At 37.2% G+C, this 23,453-nt stretch overlaps 1 protein-coding gene across 3 annotated transcripts; it reads left to right on the top strand.

The window, feature by feature from the left end:
• The first annotated feature begins 17,811 nt into the window (after nt 1-17,811).
• Nucleotides 17,812-23,164, top strand: LOC106879167 (uncharacterized). Of its 3 annotated transcripts, none has more exons than XM_014928629.3 (2): nt 17,812-17,887; nt 21,200-23,164. In XM_014928629.3, the coding sequence occupies exon 2, from the start codon at nt 21,613-21,615 to the stop codon at nt 23,077-23,079; it is 1,467 nt and encodes a 488-aa protein (XP_014784115.1). In that variant the 5' UTR covers nt 17,812-17,887; nt 21,200-21,612; the 3' UTR covers nt 23,080-23,164. The 3 variants fall into 3 exon arrangements, with proteins under 3 accessions (XP_014784115.1, XP_014784109.1, XP_014784100.1); XM_014928623.3 differs by lacking the exon at nt 17,812-17,887 and adding an exon at nt 18,331-18,643; XM_014928614.3 differs by lacking the exon at nt 17,812-17,887 and adding an exon at nt 19,123-19,279.
• The last annotated feature ends 289 nt before the right edge of the window (nt 23,165-23,453 follow it).

The raw sequence follows: 23,453 nt of genomic DNA, 5'->3' as shown, positions 1-23,453 counted from the left end.
ATATGACGGTCTTCTTTCAGTTTTTCCGTCTACCAAATCCACTCACAAGGCTTTGGTCGGCCCGAGGCTATAGTAGAAGACACTTGCCCAAAGTGTCACGTAGTGGGACTGAACCCGGAACCATGCGGTTTAGAAGCAGGCTACTTACCACACAGCCACTCCTGCGCCTATTATATATTATATTATATACTTTTCTAATAGTCATTGCTAGCAACTCTCTAGATTTTAACTTTCTACGAATGTACCTCTCTTCCTCATCAACACCATCATCTCTATCATCATCACTACTAACTGCAATTTATTCTTCTCTTACCATTCTTTTTATTATTCATTTATTTATCTAGCATTAATACATTCCACTCTAGAATCTTAATTTTTCTTGTCATCAGCACCACTCCATTCAAAATATTACTGCTATTACATCTACACCAAACATCTGCAAATTCGTACTTATTTGTTTTTACTTTTATTCTATTTTCAACATCATTACCACGACCACCACGACCACCACCACCACCACCACAACAACAACAACACTCACCATCACAATCATTGCCACCAATTATTATTTATTTACTTTTTTATTATTATTTATTTTTTGCTGTTGTCTTGCAATTAAGCAATAATTTCAAAGTTATTTCAGAGAGGATATCAAATAACAGGAGACAGGAAATTGAGGGTAAATCATTCCTTTGACTTTTGCTTGCAAACGTTTGTGTTATCGCACTTTTTGAAGAAGTTTTGACACGAATCAAGCCTTTGGGGCGACGAAAGCACATAGGATACGGTCAAGCAAAAAGCTTATTAAAAACAACCAGCTGGTTTGGTAGAAACGAAAGCTACAAGGCTACTGCCACAGCATTTGGAGGTTTCAGTGGTCAATAAAGTGTTTAGGAGGTGGTTGAAGAAACTTTTACCAATTTTCGTCTCGGGACCTTTCCCATTTTGGATCAGACTTGCTTATAGATCTGTCGCCGCTTTTCGACGGAAAACTACGAGGAGGTGCTGAAAAATTCCTGTCTTTAAGGATTACATGAAAGGCCTGGTTGGAGGCCCAGCCTTCCGAGTTCTTTTACAGGGCTTAGAAAAACTGAAATATCACTGCAATAAGTGTGTGGATCTGAGAGGGGAATATGTTGAATAAAATCATTATTAACTGATCTTCCTGTATTTTCTTTTACGCAAAGCCAAAGAACTTTTCTGCATCCCGTCGAATTATATCTTAGAGAACATTTTCCGTCTTATTTCTTAAAATGAGCAGTTTCTAAATATTGACAGTCTGAAATTCATGGTAGAATGATATCAACTGAACTTTGACGACTTGAAGGTAGAGTGCCACATTGCAAAACATATCATCGAGTTTATTTGAGCTTCTGTATCTCTACAGAGCTGTCTTCTTTGAACTGTTCAAACTGCTTTAAATTGTTGTAAGGCTGTGGACTTAATTTTTCTAAGCTGTGTATGTCTTGTTTTTTTCTTTTTTCTTTTTGTTACTTGTTTCAGTCATTAGACTGCAGCCATGCTGCAGTACCACCTTGAAGGAATTTTAGTCGAATTTATCGACCCCAGTACTTCATTTTTAAAAGCCTCCTACTTATTCTATCTTCTTCTATTAACGAACTACTAAATTACGGGGACGTAAACACACCAGCACCGGTTGTCAAGCGATTGTGGAGGGATAGACACAGACGCACACACACAAACATACATGCGCGCGCACACGCGCACACACACACACACACGACGGGCTTCTTTCAGTTTCTGTCTACCAAATCCACTCACAATGCTTTATTCGGCCTGAAGCCATAGCTATAGTAGAAGGCACTTACAAAAGGTGCTACGCAGTGGAACTGGACCCCCAGACCATGTGGTTGGGAAGCATGCTTCTTATTTTTTTATTGCCCACAAGGGGCTAAACATAGCGGGGACAAACAAGGACAGACAAAGGGATTAAGTCGATCACATCGACCCCAGTGCGTAACTGGTACTTAATTTATCGACCCCGAAAGGATGAAAGGCAAAGTCGACCTCGGCGGAATTTGAACCCAGAACGTAACGGCAGACGAAATACCGCTAAGCATTTCGCCCGGCGTGCTAACGTTTCTGCCAGCTCGCCGCCTTTGGGAAGCATGCTTCTTACCAGACAGACACGCCTGATTAAGACTTATGTATGGAATTCTCCGTTTGACAACAAACTGGACAATTTAGGCACAGTTTCTATGAAGCTTCAATCCTTATGACATCGTTTGCGTTTCATTGCAAAACATTGATGCAGGAAGATTACTGCTGTGTAGTTTGTTTTACTACAACACACTCGTAATGAACGTTATCATATTTTATGTTATATTCTTTCATAGGCACAGAAATAGATGGTGAATGTACATCACCTAATTTTTTTTTTTTTTTGCCTCTCATCCTTTCAGGGTCGATATAGTTAGCATCAGTTAAGCACTAGGATCGATGTAATCGACTTATCCCCTCCCAAAATTGCTTGCCTTGTGCCAAAATTTGAAATCATTATTATTTTTGTTTTTGTTTTGGAATTAAGTTTGAAGAAATCGACCTTGTTTGTAAAAATTTTGGGATCTTGTTCAAAACGGGGGCACCAGTTTTCATTTATGTTTTATGTAGTGTTTTTGGTACCGAAAGACTTTCAAACTTCGTATACTTATCTATTTTGTGTTATAGAACAGAAAAAAATTTTGGTATTCGAATTTATTTCATGTAAAAAATTGTCTTATTTCGATAATTTCAACCAATCACTGACAAGTATTCAGCTGTTTACACTTACTCCTTTGGCAGTTTAAGCGGTGTAAAGCGTATTTAATCTCCATTACTTCAGACATTTTGCAGAGAGGCAACACACGTGTGTTCGTTTTCCCTAACCCTAACCCTAACCCTAATTGACTTGCTCCTTCCCTCAAAAACCAGGCCTTGTGCCTATAATAGAAAGGTTTATTAGCTACTGCCAATATGCTTCAGCCATTTTTTGACAAGGAAATAATAATTTTATCACCGCCAGAATCGTTTCAGAATCGTTTGTTTACCTAGTCAGCATTTAATGAATTCGGCTGAATGGACGTCAGTCATTGGTTGAAATTACAGAAATACGACAACTTTAACATGAAATAACTTGCGATGTACGTTTTTTTGTTAAGAAGACTAAGAGAAAAAGATGTTTTATATGACACATTCTACCAGTGTCCCAAGTTTCAAAGTGTTTCGTTAAGAAAATACTGGTGCCCCCGTTTTGAACAAGATCCAAATCTTGTACTCAAGCTGGCATACACTAATTCTTAGTTGTTATTGTAACTTCACGATTACGCTCAAAACTGTCTTTGAATATGAAGGACTTCACCGAACCTCTTAGTTTTTGTAGCCGAAACTTTCTTATGCTAATACAGAATGCGGGTGCCGTCACTGGTCCCAAACCGTGAGCATCTCATTCTTAGCGTAACAGAACTTGTCTTCAATACAGTAGAGAATGACTTCAGGAAGACTTGGTTGTATCTTCTATGAAATCGAACAATCGCGTAGCACACACAGCCCCCCCCCCCCCCTCCCGCACTAATACATCGCTTAGCGTTGCATATATGTTGCTAAAGATGCTGTGCTAAATGGCGTTATTATAACAGCATGAATAACGTTAATAGCATGCTAGGCTATTTTCCAAATGTTAATGCGAACATAAATGAACACCAATATTGTCAAACGATTAACTAATTTTGAGACTTGTTATGTCCTCAACTGTTTCCTAATTTTAGATGACGACGTACAGTATATTACGCACTGTGATCTGAAGTTAGATTGTAGTTACATAATGATCTAATATCATAAAGTTACTAAACAGGTTACTATCTACCATTAATTCTGTCAAAAAGCAGCAACGCGAAATAGGACAAAAGATTTTTTATCTCGGGTGATGCTCCAAGCTTTGGTTCTTTCTTGCATATTTTTTCAAGAATGTATTTAATGTCATCTGTGTTTTCTTTAATCTTATCTCTCGAAGCAGTTTTCTACAGCAGGATATCATACCCATAACGACAAGTCTGCTTTGTTCTGCTCTTCTAGTCAGTGATATTTTTAGCAAACTGGTCCAGTATAAATAATCCATTCTGGTATCACTAGCTCTACAGTTGGCTCTCTGAACTTCCCTAAATCTTCTTTATTGATATTTTACTTTTATCTTTCATTGGTTAACTCAACGATGTTATTGATAGCTGCTCGTACAATTCGTTCATTAATTCCAATGTCATTGCATAATTTTAAACATAGCTTATTCCACACCCTGTTCTCGGTTACTTCATCCCAGGCTACTTTGACATTTGATATGACCTTGAATTCTCTGGTAGATTAGTTATCTTCGCCATCTATTTCTTCAACAAGTTGCCTGAGAGTGCAATGACGGTAAAAGGCCTTTACATTATTGTAGTCTCTAGAAGCATTCGCGCCAAGCGGTTGTGATAAACGATGTTTTCTATTCCTAATTGCATGATGGCAATCTTACCGTCTCATCCACTCAAGGCCTGTTTTATCAATATTAAAGTAAGGCGTCAAGCGGGCATAATCGCTTGCACGCCGGGCAAAATGCCGCTAAGCATTTTGCCCGTCTCTACGCTTTGAGTTCAAATTCTACCGAGGTTAATATTGCTTTTCATCCTTTCGTGCTCGATAAAATAAGTACCAGTTATGCCCTGAGATCGATTTAATCGACTTAGCTCCTTCCTTGAAATTTCTGGCTTGTGCCAAAATTTGAAACCAGTATTAAATGGAAGTTGAGGTGAGTAATTTCCTTGCTCAATGGTACTCTAAAGTATCCGTGTTTGCAGTTTTACCAGAAAAGCGGAAGCCATGTAGATTATGCTGCCGATTAAATCTGTCAAACCAACCTCTGCCAGTTGTGAATCTGACCACGATCTCTTTTCATTCGGTATTTCGTTTTGTCTCAGAGAGGGAGAGAGAGAGGCGGGAGGGAGATAAGTGTGATGAAAAAATATCAAGGAACAACAGCGGACAGAATATCAGAAAGAGCTTCAAAAATGAAATTGAGTGCAGTGTAAAAATTTGAATGAACAGTTCTTTAATTTGAGAAATGTTCAAAGATGAAGACAATGTCAGAGAGGGTTTCGTGCCTCTATGAAAGAACATCAGAATGAAGAAGAAAGATTTTTTTTCTACAAACTTAATCCGTCGTGCACCACATTATCATAAAACTCTGACATAACGAAACCATGTTATGAATCTTCAAAGTAAATGGAATCAAAATAAAATATGTGTAAGATATTGAATTTTCATGGGTCCCGTTGCTTATAATAATCTTTTTTATAATAGGCACAAGGCCTGAAATTTCGGGGGAGGTGGATAGTCGATTATATCGATCCCAGTGTTCAAATGGTACTTATTTTATTAACCTCCGAAAAGCTGAAAGGAAAAGTCGACCTTGGTGGAATTTGAATTCAGAACGTAAAGGCGGACGAAATGCTGCTAAGTATTTTGTCCTGACGTGCTAACGATTCTGCCAGCTCACCACCTTCCACTTGCGGATAATAATAACGTCTTATATATCACACTAAAAATACTGTTTCCAGTTGAAAAGAGTGCTATGACAAATCAAGGTAGCAACAAGTGAGATTTAAAAAAAAATAATAATAAAGGCTGAGAATGATAAGTTTGAGATTACTAATGGTTTTTAATATAGGTGCCAAACCAGCAAATTAGAATGGAGGAATCAGTCGACACCATCGGCCCAGCGACACTACTTTGTTTTATCGATCCCGAAGGGATAAGACAAAGCTGACCTCGGTAAGATTTGAATTTAGAATGAAAAGAGCCAGAACAAATACTGCAAGTAGTAATTCTTTCTACTACAGGCACAAGGGTATTAGTTGATTTCATTGACTCTAGTGCTCAACTGGTATTTATTTTATCGGTCACGAAAGGATGAAAGGCAAAGTCGACATTCGTGGAAGTTAAACTCAGAACGTAAAACCAGAAGGAACGCCGCTAAGTATTTCGTTAGGCACGATTACGATTCTGCTATCCCGTTGCCTTAATACGGCTTATAATAATCCTTTCACAAGGCCTGAAATTTGCGGGGAGTGGGGATAGTCGATTAGATCGACCCCAGTCCTCAACTGGTATTTATTTCATCGATCCCGAAAAGACGAAAGGCAAAGTCAACCCCGGCGGAATTTCAACTCAGAACTTAAAGGCGGACGAAATGCCGCTAAGCATTTTAACCAGCATGCTAACGACTCTGCCAGCTCGCCGCCTTACTGCAAGTAATAATGCAGCCATGTTGTTAGTAGATAAACTGTTTTAACCGTAGTCCTGACTTTTATTTATCATTGTGTCAGTTTAGTATTTTTAATAATTCATGCAAAAAAGAAAGGAAACAAAATAGATGGCTAGTTAAGAAACCGAGTGAATATTGTAGGTATATTGATGATGTATTTGTTCTAGGTTTGTTTTTAAATATTTATTTTGTAAAATTTATCCTAGTCATTTGGAAACGAACAAACATAGCTCTGATATTTAAAAAAAAAGAGAATTTACTTAAATGTACGATAGAGAATAGCAATACATGAATGACAAAACATGCTTCTGATAAATCTAATGCTTTTAATTTTGAAATGACGATAATGATTTATGCATCCACCAATACACCATATAATTTGGATTACATTTCTTTCCCTGCAAGATAATAGGATATAATAGTGTAGCTAGGCATTTTAATTTGTTTTTAGATAAAGTGCATCAAGTGACGAAGCAGATAGTTAGGCAAGATTATAATGGAAAATTGGGTTAATATACAGTTTAGTGCACCGAAAATGACGGTAGAGAAATCCCATAATTTTATAAATATATGCATGGCGTCTGGTGCAATAGAAAGAAATACAGGAAAATCCTGTCTCACTGAGATTCACGATCGTACGTGCAAAACATTTTGGTCTATAACAACGCAATGGAAATTATCAGGGACGAGTTTCATATCCGGTTGGCAGGCTTCCTATGTTAGTTTGAGCCACACACGTAGTTGCGAATCATCCCTTAAATTTTGTTGGTCCAACGATGTAAGTAATAAAGTATCGAAGAACGGTGAATACTCGCCAAGAAGAAACTCTGGTGACAAACTCAAGTGACAGTATTTAATCATCGTATATGTTCGAGCGGTGGACGGACAGTTGCATACTGGATATTTGCGTCCCGGACATCTGCGTACCTGACAATTGTGTCCCTTGACATTTGCGTCCCTAGACATTTGCATCCCTAGTCAAATGCGTATCTCTGGTAATTTTTTATCATAAAAAATGCTTTGCATTCTCTTATTCTTTTACTTGTTTCAGTCATTTGACTGCGGCCATACTGGAGCACCACCTTTAGTCGAACAAATCGGGAGAGTAAATACACCAACACCGGTTGTCAAGCAATGGTGGGGGGGGGGGGACAAACACAGACACAAATAACAAATACATACATACATACATACATACATATATATATATATATATATATATATATATATATATATATATATATATATATATATATATATAATTGAAACAGGGTAAAAAATCAGATATTAATTAATATTGATTTATTACCAGGAAGCAAGCACATTGAAAGAATCAGAGAAATTCAGAAAAATATCTGAGATCTCAAGGGATTAATGTATATGTGTATATATAACGACGACCACTAAGTGGTCTGTTAATGTGCCAGAAGAAGATCACATGTAATGTGTCTACTAAGACCTAATAGTTCTCAAATGAAATTCAGCGAAATACCAAACCGTATGCGGGAAAGACAGTGAAACTTACATAAATAAAAAATTATTATTCGTGTACTAGTTTCGAAATTAATATTCTCTTACCGAAAATATCTGTTTCTCGTCAGCATGAACTGTAAGGAAGGCATAATTCTCAGAATCCTATACAAGTTGTTCACCCCTAGTGGCGAACGCATATATGGTTCTGCTAATTACAACTTAATGGTAAAATTCAAATGTCTTCGTTTTGGCGCGCTAATTCCGGAAATATCTCTGCAGAAAATGGTTACTACGTCGCATATATCCATTTTGAGAACTTGGTTATGGTTAATCAAATTAAAACATAGGGTAAAAAATCAGATATTAATTAATATCGATTTATTACCAGGAAGGAAGCATATTCACTGTGCTTGCTTCCTGGTAATAAATCGATATGAATTAATATCTGATTTTTTTACCCTATGTTTTTTTTTCTTGTCTAGGGACGCAATTGGAACGCAATTGTCTGTTACGCAGTTGATCGGGATGCAAATGTCCAGCACGCAACTGTCCTAGAACCATGTTCGAGTATGTGTGGCAAAATAGATCCAGAGACTGTGAAAAACCTATACAAGGGGTTACTGAAAAGTGCTTGGCTTTAAGTATATCGCGAAAAGCCTGGCTGGAGACCCAACTGACGAGTTCTTTTACAGGACTTAGAAAAACTGAAGGACCGCTGCAATAAGAGTGTGAATTTGAGAAAGGAATATGCTGAATAAAATCATAATTAATTGATTCTCCTGTATTTTCTTTTACCCTAAGCCAAAAAAAAAAAAAAACACACAAAAAAGGAAATCAACCAGCGGGTTAGTGGAATAACCCAAACTAAAAAAGAACTTTCAATTTTTAACTAATATTTTTTATCTTATCATATCATATTATATTATATATTATCATCTTCATTTATAAAAATCCATTCACATTCGTAAAAAGCTGAAGACCCGTATATATGCTGTTGTCTGTCCTTGTTTGTCCCCTCTATGTATCCTTATAGCCACTGACCACACGACACGGCCAGTTCCAGCGACAACGCCAGACAACACCCGTCCAACAGCATTACAGCAACCTCCATCTTCGTCGCCACCATCATGTCTCTCACCAACGTCGTCAACAACAGCTGCGTACACAGCACTGGTTCGTGAACTACTTCACCATAGTTAACAGCAAACATACAATCCATAAAGATACATGTAAATATATCAGCAAATCTTTCATAAGCATTCTACGCTGTTGCGTTTCTCTCTTTTCCAACTGGCACATTATATGTATTATTTCAGCCTTCTGATATGAGTCGTTATTAGATGGTCACTCTACACATCACCTTCACCATCTATACCTTTAAGCCTGCTTTTCCCCATTCTTCTGTCTGGCAGAAAACAGCCAAACGAGGATTATTTGCGACTGCATCGCCTGTTGCCTTTTCATTCAGTTGTTTGTTTTATGTTACTGATTAGTTTTCAAAACCTCATTTTCTTTTTAATACTAGGACCAAAAGTAGTTTAGTAGAAAGTAGGTTATACATCTTTAGATTGTATACTTGACTTTCTACTATAAAATTAAAGAATATAATGGAACGCTGAACTCCAGACTATCAACTTAAACAACATTTATTCAGGTGGTAAATATATAAACATCTTTATTTCTTGTTGTTACAGCTTCTGTGTGTATGAGCATAGTTGTTGGGACGTTGTTCTGTAGTTGTGAGCGAGCTGTCGAGTGTAAGTCCGAAAGATGTAGAGAGACAGCTTTAGCACACGTCCATGCTCATGGTCGGCCGACCGTAAAAGAGAAAGATTAAAGCGGGAAAGTTTGGTTGTTTAATTCTACGCATGCGTAAGACTACGCATGCGCACGGCGTTACTACAGAGCTCCCTCGCCAGTGCGGAAACGCACGATAAATGAAATCTGTTAGAACGCCTGAGGCAGGATGGCCACTGAAAACCACCCACAAGATGTGGTACAAACACACACAAAGAAAATTCAAAGAAATGAAATGTACACTTGTGAAATACATGCATGCAACGTATAAATGAAATGACAATGACAAAACAACCGTGATGACAACTGTCCAGGAAACTGGAATCACGCGATGTAAAAGTCTGAGTGTTTGTTTTCCCTGAAAGGAAAGAAAATGTATGAATGCACAAGTGTGTGTGTGAGAAAAAACACAGAACAAGTGAAAGTGTCTGTAGTATAGACTGCGAAAAGTCCCAAAACACCGAGATAGAGTACATTGATGAAGACGTCGGCGCAGGAACTGCTATAGCTGTGTTCTGTATGTGTGGTGGTAATGATCTGTTGAAACTTGGCGACGTCGGGGGGAAAGCTTGTAGTTGGTAGTAGTAATTGTTCTCGTCACGGTGGTAATCTTGGTTGGCGCACGACGCTGGTGGCGAAAAGGCTGTTTGGTGATGAGTGTTTGAAGAGGTACACTTTTATAGAACGATCGACAGACAAATCTCTGTACGACCATTAGCGAAAACCTCGAAGAAAAATTTTCTTAACCCAAGATGAAAAAACGACCGTGTGAAATGAATAACAAGAGTTATTGTGTGGCATAAAAGATGTATGTGTAATGTGAGAGTGTGAATGCGACATATAAGAACATAATAAAAACAGGCCGTAATTCCTGTCTGTTTTTCGTGAGTGGAAAAATCCACTCTAACAGAGGCGAGAATAAAAACCACTCTTGTTGAGTCGTGTTGACTATGGTTGGAGATGTTGGTAATATGTAGTTCAGTCTCCATGGCCGTATTTGTTCTTTAGTCGAATACACCAGTTATAAGTTGGTAGTCCAGAGTCCATGCTGCGTTTTTCTTCGTCTGGGGTCACCACTTTAGTTGAAAGTGGGTTATACATCTTTAGATTGTATACCTGACTTTCTACTATAAAATTAAAGAATATAACGGAACGCTGAACTCCAGACTATCAACTTAAACAACATTTATTCAGGTGGTAAACATCTTTATTTCTTGTTGTTGCAGCTTCTGTGTGTATGAGCATAGTTGTTGGGACGTTGTTCTGTAGTTGTGAGCGAGCTGTCGAGTGTAAGTCCGAAAGATGTAGAGAGACAGCTTTAGCACACGTCCATGCTCATGGTCGGCCGACCGTAAAAGAGAAAGATTAAAGCGGGAAAGTTTGGTTGTTTAATTCTACGCATGCGCACGGCGTTACTACAGTAGCATTAGGCTGTATAGTTTTCTCAAAACTTTCCGGCCACAGATGAGTGTTACTTTGCAAGCAGTTAATAATTCATCGATAGCCACATACAAGGTAAACCCAAGGCTCTGGATTTGATCTTGTGTATAGATTTCAAGTGGATTTTAATCAGCTATTATCTTTCTAATTCAATCGTTGGCGGTGATTTTCCTTCATCATTTTGGTCAAGTGTTTGATGTATAAAAAACACACACATAAAACAAAACAAAAAACCCCATCAAAACACGTACACACACGCGCGCACACATACACACAAATAACAACAAAAGCAACCTAATTTATAGCATTGTTAATTTACTGATTTTGCAGTATTGGCACAGAGAATGCTCCTGTCAGCCCTGTTTTTGTTTTTTTTTGTTTCTTCTATCATTGATCATTACCATTCTAGCCTTCGCATATTCTCGGATACTACTTATCCAACTCCTGAAGACGGTAATGGATCACATTATTACCAAAGGCGGCGAGATAGCAGAATCGTAACTGCGCCGGCTTTACGTTATGAGCTTAAATTTCGCCGGGGTATGCTTTGCCTTTCATCCTTTCGGGGTCGATAAAATAAAGTGCTAGACGTGAACCGGAATCAATGTAACTGACTTGTCTCTCCCAAACCAAGCTGCTGGCTTTGAGTCAAAATTACAAAAGATTATTACATATAATCTTCCAGTATCAGCGCACCTTCGTCGATTCGCTTGTGGCAAAACGAAGTCCGTTGAAGACGAATTCAGTCACACGTCTCAACTTGATATCATTCGGCCATCTAGCTATGAAAAGACTTCTCCATTACATATGCATGGCACCCAAGAAAACTTCTGGCGATTGATGCACATGTGGTGATTATAGGACGTTAAACTCTAGAACAGTATCAGACAAATGTTCTATTTTATATATTCACGATTTTACATTTTCTTTGCATGGTGTCGCAGTATTTTCCAAGATAGAACTAATTCGGACTTATAACCAAATTCATGTCGAACCTTGTTATACTCATTAGACAGCCAGGACTACTCCTTTTGGACTATTAGAATTTTTGAGAATGCCTTTCGGTCTCTGAAATACAGTCAATTCTTTTCAGTGATTAGTTGAGGAAGTTGCTCGTAGTTTAGACTTTGCTTTCGCTTATAATGATGATTTATTTCTAATAGTCCTCCCGTATCAGAACATAAAGATCAGCGGGTTTTTATTACTTGACTATCATATTATAGTATTACAATTAATCCTACTAAACGTTTTTTCGCTGATCAACGTCTAGCATTCTTAGGAAACGTTACTGATAAAGATGGAACCCAACCCAAGCACAATAAAGTGGAAGCTATATTACAATTTCCGACACCTACTTACTTATCTACGGAAATTGCGAGAATTTCTAAGTCTGATTAATGAAAATTAATCAAACTGAGATAACATATCCTCTTATGGAGTTGTTATATAACCGAAAGAAGTAAAGTAAAAAACTTCGCTGACGGCAAACGAATTACACTTGTTTGCATCTATTAAAGACAAATTATCCAAAGTTATTTTATTAACTCAATTGTAGAAGTATTCTTTTCCCTTTTGACGGATTTTTGTGAAGTGGGCATCGACGGAATCTCACAGTTCTCTTACATTCTACTCAAAGCGACTGAAACCAGCCGAAACTAAATGCAGTACTTTCGGTCGTTAATTATTGACAGCTTATTTAGCCGTTTAAACACTTTCGTCATTTCCTCGAAGAGTAACAAATCATATACCACTGATTTGCACCAATCATATACCACTGATTAATGCATTAGTCAAAGCAAGACAAACTTTCGCCGAGAGAATTCAGTACCTAGATTTTACATCGCTGTTGAATGATATTGTACGTTTCTCGTTACTTATCCATCGATGTTTATTTTTGTCGAAACATATAAGTAGTAGTATCGTGCAGATATTTTTTTGGCAGCCACTGATATGCAGGTAATATCAGCCAGTGATATGTAGGTAATATGACACAACTGATATTTTCTATCACCAAGCGTTCTAGAGGCATTCTTATTTCTCTTATTGATCAGTTATTTAGTAGCTACTCACGTTCTTGGATAGCAAACATGTTACCTTCTAGGTGATGCATCTATCGCAGGTCTAAGAGAGGCCACTGTTGTCAAAATGCTCTAATTTGATAGGGCGGCAAGCTGGCAGAATCGTTAGAACACCGGGCAAAATGCGTAACGGCATTTCGTCCGACTTTACCTTCTGAATTCAAATTCCACACAGGTTGACTTTGTCTTTCATCCTTTTCGGGATCGATAAAATAAGTACCAGTTGAGCACTGAAGTCGATGCTATCCACTTATCCCCTCCTCCGAACAAGCTGGCCTTGTGTCAAAATTTGAAACTAATATTCTCTAACTTGAAGGTGGCGAGCTGGCGGAATCGTTACCGTACCTGAAATATTGCTTAGCAACGTTTCTTCTGCCTTTACATTTTGAGTTCAAATTCCGCCGAGGTTGACTTTGCCTTTCAACCTTTCAGGGTCGATAAAATAAGTACCACGAGACCACTGGGGTCGATGTAATCAAATTAACCACTCTACCGAAATTTCTGGCCATGAGCAAAAATTTGAAACCAATGTTCTCTAATTTGTGGGATATGAACTCGAGAAAAATTTCTGCTATACGCAAACAGACTAGTTATTTCTGTTTAGTTCACTCAGATTCGTTCCACATTCACTGTTGACCAACTTCCTAGCTAGCCCGCAGCGAAGTTTCTGTCTACAGTTTGTCTGTCACGAATCCTGCCTTACACTGGTATAATTAGTATTTCTCCTCAAAGTTCCTGTGATAGTAAAAGATCCAGATACCATTTGTCACATAGTACAATTATTTACTTATGGTATCTTATCAAGAGTTCTTGATCTAATTTCATGAAGTTATAATTTTCGCTACTGACTACACACTTGATATACTTATTTCTTTCTTTACTGCTCATTAAGTATTATGTAAGTGAGAGCACGCAGTACTCAACGACCGTGTGGACAGATCTTATGCTCCCGTCCCTCCATTCAACATGTATCCTGTTAGTGTTGCTATTGACGTGTAAGTTATCAATAGTTGTTGGTATCTTTCTAGTCTTCTTGGCCAAACTACGAATCTCTTCATGCATCCGGTTTAGTATCCCAAATGTTAGTTTAGCTCTGGCACTACGAAAGCATTGTGGGATATGGTTTGCTGAATGCTGACTATGACTTTTTCCCCTTCTGAAGTCTGCCGAAGTATGCTTTACCCTCAATACTAATGCATACAATATTTTCATTAATTCCGAGATATTTGTAACATTCAGCATTGGAGAAGCAGGTGGTAGACAGGCCATTACTATCCGCATCCCTCGTCTGATCAACAGTCTGTCCTGCTTTGACTTCCACTTATTCTGACCAAACACCATTTCTCTTTCCTGCGACAATGTTGTGTCCAGTTCTACCTGTGTCTTGGCGTTATATTACACAAATGCAGTTCTTATCCATTCAGTTGTTGTCAGTTTCTTAATAGCATCGACTGTAGCAGTTGGAAGCTTAGCTAGAAATAGCGAATATCCATGCCTGAAGGATAGAGTCAAACCATACAACCAGGAGATTTAGATGGTGCTACTATACTGCCTTAAGGACAGTATGAATGCATTTATGTATGTCTTCTGTTTTTATTCATTGAAAGTTTTTAGAGTGCAGGAGCTGGCTTTTAATAAAGAAACAAATTATGTTTATACCAAGATAGTTTGAAGTTTGTAGTAACGCCGTGCGCATGCGTAGTCTCACGCATGCGTGGAATTAAACAAGCAAGCGTTCCCGCTCAATTCATTCTCTTTCTTGCTGGCCAGCATAGAGCAATGGACGTGTCAAGAGTGTCTCTAACATTCGAACTCTGGAGACAGCCTCTTTACGTGTTAAGCTGTCTCTCTACATCTTTCGGACTTACGCTCGACAGCTCGCTCACACCTACATAACAACGTCCCAACAACAGAAGCTGTAACAACAAGAACTAAAGATGTATATATTTACCACCTGAATAAAGTGTTGTTTAAGTTGATAGTCTGGAGTTCAGCGTTCCGTTTATATTCTTTAAAATTATAGTAGGAAAGTCAGGTATACGTCTAATGATATATAACCAACATTTCTACTATAACTGGTGACCCCCGACGTGATTCGAACACGCAGCCCGCTGAGCTGCTATAACCCACTTTCTACTAAAGTGGTGACCCCGACGAAGAAACAAACGCAGCATGAATTCTGGACTACCAACTTATAACTGGTGAACCCGACTAAAGAACAAAATACGGCCATGGAGACTGAACTACGTATTACCAACATATCCAACCATAGTCAACACGACTCAACAAGAGCGGTTTTTATTCTCGCCTCTGTTAGAGTGGATTTTTCCACTCACGAAAAACAGACAGGAATTACGGCCTGCTTTTTATTATGTTCTTATATGTCGCATTCACACTCTCACATTACACATACATATTTTATGCCACACAATAACTCTTGTTATTCATTTCACACGGTTGTTTTTTTTTCTATCGTCTCATTACTGGTATTTACGAATTCACTAATGTTCGTAGTATAACGTAATTACTTGTATATCATCTTTGATATATATTTTGGTTTCGACCGTGTGACACGTTTAAATAAAAGGAGTCCTCTGTTATTCCATTCGTCACCATTTCTCCTTTTTGAGTTCACAGGGTCGTTTTTTCATCTTGGGTTAAGAAAATTTTTCTTCGAGGTTTTCGCTAATAGACTTACAGAGATTTGTCTGTCGATCGTTCTGTAAAAGCGTACCCCTTCAAACACTCATCACCAAACAGCCTTTTCGCCACCAGCGTCGTGCGCCAACCAAGATTACCACCGTGACGAGAACAATTACTACTACCAACTACAAGCTTTCCCCCCGACGTCGCCAAGTTTCAACAGATCATTACCACCACACATACAGAACACATCTATAGCAGTTCCTGCGCCGACGTCTTCATCAATGTACTCTATCTCGGTGTTTTGGGACTTTTCGCAGTCTATACTACAGACACTTTCACTTGTTCTGTGTTTTTTCTCACACACACACTTGTGCACTCATACATTTTCTTTCCTTTCAGGGAAAACAAACACTCAGACTTTTACATCGCGTGATTCCAGTTTCCTGGACAGTTGTCATCACGGTTGTTTTGTCATTGTCATTTCATTTATACGTTGCATGCATGTATTTCACAAGTGTACATTTCATTTCTTTGAATTTTCTTTGTGTGTGTTTGTACCACATCTTGTGGGTGGTTTTCAGTGGCCATCCTGCCTCAGGCGTTCTAACAGATTTCATTTATCGTGCGTTTCCGCACTGGCGAGGGAGCTCTGTAGTAACGCCGTGCGCATGCGTAGTCTCACGCATGCGTGGAATTAAACAAGCAAGCGTTCCCGCTCAATTCATTCTCTTTCTTGTTGGCCAGCATAGAGCAATGGACGTGTCAAGAGTGTCTCTAACATTCGAACTCTGGAGACAGCCTCTTTACATGTTAAGCTGTCTCTCTACATCTTTCGGACTTACGCTCGACAGCTCGCTCACACCTACATAACAACGTCCCAACAACAGAAGCTGTAACAACAAGAACTAAAGATGTATATATTTACCACCTGAATAAAGTGTTGTTTAAGTTGATAGTTTGGAGTTCAGCGTTCCGTCTATATTCTTTAAAATTATAGTAGGAAAGTCAGGTATACGTCTAATGATATATAACCAACATTTCTACTATAAGTTTATATGGGATGTTGTTGGATCAGATAGTCTTCACTGCGTTTCTTGGAGTAAACTGGTTAGCATGTGTTGCAATCTCGTCGTCCATTGTTTTGGTATTGTGACATCGTTCTAGCCTGCTTGTTAGTCCGCTGCTGTCATCTGCTGCCTTGCGGCTGAAGCATTGAATATATAATGATGCTTAAGGCAGCGAGTTGGCAGAATCGTTAGCACGCTGGGCAAAATGTTTAGTACCATTTCATCCGTCTTTACGTTTTGAGTTCAAATTCTGCCGATGCCAACTTTGCCTTTCATCCTTTCGTAGTTGATAAAATAAGTGCCAGTTGAACATGTGGGTCAATGTGATCGGTTTACCCCTCCCTTAAAATTGCTGGCCTTGTACCAAAATTTGAAGCGCGTCAAAGAGGAAATTGTTATTAGATCCGGTTCCTCAAGTAATCTTAATTCGTCGGATACTTTGATGACGTTGGTAATATTTGAGCGAATCGCGATTGTATTCTTTTTTCGTGCATGAAATATAGTGAACCGGGTTTGATTTCTAAGTTTTGTAATTGTTAAATATTCCTGCTACTGGCATTGTAGTTCTCTATCAAAGCAGTGTCTATCTAGACTTCCATAGTTTTTTGAAACATGCACTTGCAAAACTTGGAAATCAAACCCGGATTACTATATCCGATGCAAAAATTGCAAAAACAATCTAAAGAACACAATCGCTATTCGCCCAAGTATTAACAACGTCATCGATAAACCTGACCATTCAAGAATTCTTATGGAACCGGATCTAACAGCAATTTCATTTTTGGCGCACTTGCCGAGTGGTATCCAAAAGATTGCAAAAGGTCGTTTGGAAAGCTTCCACGACGATGGGAAGACGATTTGGCCCAGGATAGAAAAGAAGGGCGAAATCAAGAAAGAATTGGCAACGCATTATGACCATTGATGTATAACATCCAATAGTCAGGTCGATGATGCAGTCACACACACGCGCGCACACACACACACGCACACACACACTCACACAACATACACTGTCGTACTTAAGTAGAATCATTCAACCAATAAGAACACTAATCAACGGCATCTACGAAAATTAGTTTAAAAGTACAAATGTAAGTAGATATTATACGAGAGTGAGGCTGGTGTTCCTGTATATATTTGATCTATATTAAGAAATATTTGTTGTTGGATCATTGAAGTTATGTAAATGATGAAGCTGGAGATATTTCCCCAGTTCAATACAATTATAATAGTGAATGAAAATACTAAACGTAGTGTAATTTCCAAGTACTGGATAGTGTATAAAAATAACATGGGTTTCATGAAGTACCGAAACGAAAATCTACTTTCATTTTAAAAGCATGTGTATTACGATGGAAGAAAATAAAAAATAAAAAAACCGCAATACTTTCATTTAAAAAAAAAACATGTTTATTACGAGAAAAAAAAGATACAAAAACATTTGGATAACTTAGAAGTATTTCATTAAAACATTAAGAAATCTTTGATGATTAAGAGTTAACATAAACTTGAAAAAGATGCAATTTCCTGACTCGCTTTATTTCGTCTAGCTACAATCAAAATGAAATGACTGAAACATATCGTCTTGAGTACAACACATTCTTTAAAATTTTCTTTTCATGAGATTCCACAAACATCCAATATTCTGTGTATGACTCTCATCATCTGAGTCATCGAATTTCTTACTCTATCTAACAACCAAATGTTCAAAAATGCTGCCGCCTATTTTATCAATACAATTGTCCGCACACCACATCGGATACAGTGTGTTCCTGAGTTAAATTATGTCTACAAAACATCTACTACTTGTGCATTCCTTTCTATCTCAACTATATTTCCTTTTAGAGGTATGTTCTTTAAAGCAATGAATACACCTATCTCGGCAAAACTGAGTGCAATCCCTTACTTAGTCTTTCCAGTGGTAAGCTTGCATTTTGTAGCAGTACCCTTCAATTTTAGGTAAATTTTCAGATTAACACCCGCACGATTTTCACTAGGGTGTTAGGGTTAGGATTTTAGGGTCAGGGTTAGGGTTTAGGGTTAGGGTTAAGGAATTCCGTCCCTAAACCCTAACCCTAAAACCCTAACCCCCTATTGAAGATCGTGCAGGTGTTAATCTGAAAATTTACCCAATTTTATATCTTTACTCGAGCTATAAATGAATATCACTAATTTTAAGAAATTTAGATTCTATTGTTGAAGAACGAACTTGATCTTATGTTCGCCACTACAGCAGTAATTACAAGTACATGTAATTCCCAAATTACCTGTATCACCGATTAATCGTAACAAGTTGATCTCTTTATTTCTCGTATTTACGTTATTGTTTTCCATAACGACACCCCTGTAAGTACTTCTCAGACGCAAGCATTTTACTCACGGAAGTAAAAAAATTTCGTTTCCGCATTTCAAGTAACCTATTTTATTTTTATACATTCCATGTTTCTTCAAAATACGCCGTAATTCTGCACATTTTCCAAATCGTAAGTGTTTTTGTCAGTTCTTATTGGGAATGATCTATTATTTTCCAGACTTAAATCTTTCTTCTGGTTTGCTCCATGAGGTATCTTAATTATTTATTTTAACAGAATGTCAGATAGCACATTAACAATACTTGTTAAGATCTTAATTGTTGAAAGTTTGTTGTTTTCCCGTGAAAACCACCGAATGTTTGTCATTTTGAACTCCACCTTTCAAATTGTTTCTTTTCTTTCTAGAAGTCAGGACAGGGAATTATGTCACATCATAAGGACTGTCTCCTAGAAACGACATCTCTATGCATAATTCCAACGGGATTTTTCCTTAAAGAAAATTAAAAATTACAGTTTCCGGTGTTTTTTCCTTTATAGACATTTAAAAAAAAATACTAGTTTCTAATTGAAATAATGGCATTGATTATAAACTGTTAGCGTATGAGGTGCTTGAATGACATTATTATAAAAAAAACATTGTTCAATTAAGAAAACTATAGATAACTAACTTCCATATCACATATGATGTGATGGTGAAATAAAATCTTTATGACAAATCAGTAATCTTCCAGGGTTTTTATTAAAAATAATGACTACATTTCCAAACATTCAATAAAATTGACATTTGATAGTTTTGTGCGGGATGGGAGAAGAGATTTTGTGAACTGTTATTCTGTTTGAAGTATAAATAAGTATAATAATGGGATGTAAATTATGGACACAGTAAAATTAACAAATATTAGTACATCTGTGTGTGTGTGTAGCCACGTAACCATGTTTACGGACTGATATGTGAGTTGCAATACAGTCCGTTGTCAATTTTATTTTGATCTTTATTTGTTTAAGCATCAAACCAAGGCACGATAAAAGCATTTCACTGCTTGCAGTCTGCTACTAGCTGGAAATTATTTTCAAAATTGGCAAGTAGAGTTGTTACAGGTTAGTTTAAGTTAAGACTGCTGGCCACATATATTTGAGGAATTAGTAGGAGTGCTAGGAATTCGAGGGGGATAAAAAAGGTGTGGTGATATCACATGAAAAAATTTAATTACAAGATAATTTTGGTAAAAAAAAAAAGAAAAGAATTATTTAAATGTTTCTAAACGATTTTCACAAAATTTACAATATAAGTAAATTACAATAACTAACAAATATGTCGATCGCTGTTCAATTCTGTTTTTTGACTAAAGTAATAAAATTCATCCCTTTAAACACCTATGTTGATAGAGTTTTTTGTGAGAATAGGAAGTGGTCTACAGATTTTGCTGCTTTACGGCAATCATAACTACTAGTTTCGGCGATGCATACGCAAAAATTCTGCTGCCGAGTAATTAAAAGGTTGCTTAAGAACTCCCATTAGTTTGTCTTAATTCAACAATATCGAATAGTGTTAACAGGGTTAGAAATTATCATCATTTTAACGTTTACTTTTCGATGAGGCATATTTTCACCTGGCCAGACGTTTTCTTGGACGATCGGAAACGAAGGATTATCACTCAGTATCAGGACATATGATGAAGAGAATGGGAGAAATTGTGCAGCCAGTTACGATTTATTTCATGCCATCTTACCATGAAGTAGTTAAGTGGGATGTTTTGAAATGAAACTGGATGCCTCAAAAGTAGCTGGTTATCATTCCAGTGATGTGCAGGGAGATATGGGAGCAGCGTAGGGTTGCATGTATGAGGTTTTGTGCTATATGCATTGGCCAGATCTAACCAGATCACTGTCAGGTTGCTTTTTCTTCTAGTCTTTCTCAGGTAACATAATTGAGAACTCTAGTTTGCAGCAGACAACCAAAGAAAGCCTGGGAAAAACTATGTGTTAGTTTCACTCTCTTCTTGTCATTTTGACTTTCAGTTTCTTAGAACAAGTCCTTTCTCTTATGTAACTTTTAGTATTAAAACTTGAATTTTCACATATCTGTTGCAGGGAATCTGATTACTTCGAGATGAGAATTTATCACCCAAAACATATGAAGATGTAAGATTTCAAGGATGAAGAATGACATTATCAAGAACACATGTTTATAACCTTAAATTACTGTGAAGTATTTTCACTGAATTGAGATTAATTACAAAAATTTGAACAAATGGAAGTATATTTACTGGGTAATTATGTGTAGAAATTACAGCAGGAAACTACTATGATACACTAATGTGTAATGTTGCTTCTAACTGGATATTTTTTGAGAGCTGAAGGAAGATTAACTCTTGGAAATGTTATCTTTATATCTGAAATAGTGTCAGACTTTGACTATTGAGGAAAATCCTTATAACAAATAAAGAAATAGTTCCTATAAATTATATAAAAACAAGGAAACAGCTGTACTTTTACAAGATACCATGGAGGAAAAGCTGTTTGAGAGTCAAGTTGAAGGTGAAAATAATGGTGCTGCTCACCAGAAACAGGAAGATACAGAGAATAAATTATATCCTTGTAGTGTTTGTGGAAAATCTTTCAAAGCAAGAAATCATTTAATTCAACATAAAGTAATGCACAGAAGTTCAAAACGTTTTCATTGTGAAATTTGTGACAAAAACTTTACTACAAATAGATCTTTATCTTATCACAAACGTATTCACACAGGCGAAAGACCATACCATTGTGATATTTGTGGTAAAGCTTTCGCTCAGAGTGGACATTTGTCAAATCATAAACGAATACATACTGGAGAAAAACCGTACAAGTGTGATGTCTGTGGTAAATCCTTTTCTGTAAATAGCGATTTAACTTGTCACAAGCGTGTTCATACAGGAGAAAGACCATATCACTGTGATATATGTGGTAAATCTTTCTCTCAGAGTGGTTATTTATCAACTCACCTACGTATTCATGCAGGGGAGAAACCATATCACTGTGATATTTGTGGTAAAACATTTTCCGGTAACAGTGATTTATCACGCCACAAACGTGTTCACACTGGAGAGAAACCATATCGCTGTGATATCTGTGGTAAAGCAGTATCTCGCAGTAGTATTTTATCCAGCCATAAGCGTATTCACTTGAGAGAGAAACCGTACCAATGTAATGACTGTGGTAAAACGTTTTCTAACAACAGTAATTTTTTGAGTCACAAATGTAATAACAGAGACAAGAAACCATATAGTTGTGATACCTGTTTTAAAACTTTTTCTTGTTGTAGTAGTTTATCTAAGCACAAACGTATTCATACAGATCTGAAGCCATACTGTTGTGATATTTGTGGTAAAGCATTTTCTCAACGTAATAATTTATCAATCCATAAATACATTCACACTGGAGAGAAACCCTACAACTGTGAAACTTGTGGCAAAACATTTTCTGGAAGTAGTAGTTTGTCTCGCCACCAACGTATCCATACAGGTGAAAGACCATACCATTGTGATATTTGCAGTAGAACATTTTCTTGTAGTAGTCATTTATCTAAACATATTCGCATCCACACTGGAGAAAAGCCATACCACTGCGATATCTGTGATAAAGCCTTCTCTGGAAGTAGTGATCTATCGCGTCACCAGCGCATTCACACAGGGGAAAAGCCATACCATTGTGATGTCTGTGGCAAAACATTTTCTTGTAGCAGTCATTTATCTAATCATATTCATATTCATACTGGAGACAGACCATATCAGTGTGATATTTGTGGTAGGTCTTTCTCTCTAAGTGGAAATTTATCAAAGCACATTCGTATTCACACAGGAGAAAAACCATATCAGTGTAATATTTGTGCTGAAACATTTTCTCATTCCAGCCAGTTGGCTAAGCATAAAGTAGTACACACAGTGATCAAGCCATGTCCAAATGAAAGTACTTCTGATGCTGTGTCATAAAATAATTTATCATGATTAGTTTTTATATTGAGATATTTTGTTATAAAACATTGTTGGAAAATAGATTTATTGCTCTATATACACATATATATTGTTTATTCATTTTTGATGCCTGATTTTCTATGTTTGCATGGCTTAGATGAATATATATATAATTGAAGAATTGCTTTACATCTGGATGCCCTTCCTATCACTCACTTATCTTTACCGTTTTTCAAGTTTGGGATCAGTTATTCCACATATTTTCAAAAGTGGAGTGCCAACAAACAAGTTTTTCACAGGCAAATAACGAAAAGCTTCAGTGCTTATTGCTGGTGGGTTTTTTCTTGCAAAGTTCATGGAATGTGAACATTCACACCCATACCTGTACATTG

Source organism: Octopus bimaculoides, chromosome 7, assembly GCF_046866305.1.
Source record: "Octopus bimaculoides isolate indiv1 chromosome 7, ASM4686630v1, whole genome shotgun sequence".
NCBI lineage: Eukaryota > Metazoa > Mollusca > Cephalopoda > Octopoda > Octopodidae > Octopus > Octopus bimaculoides.
This window is presented reverse-complemented; position numbering and strand designations above follow the sequence as displayed.

What these genes read in the sequence shown, in the direction of transcription:
- LOC106879167 (XM_014928629.3), top strand. Translation starts at nt 21,613, where the DNA reads ATGGAGGAAAAGCTGTTTGAGAGTCAAGTTGAAGGTGAAAATAATGGT.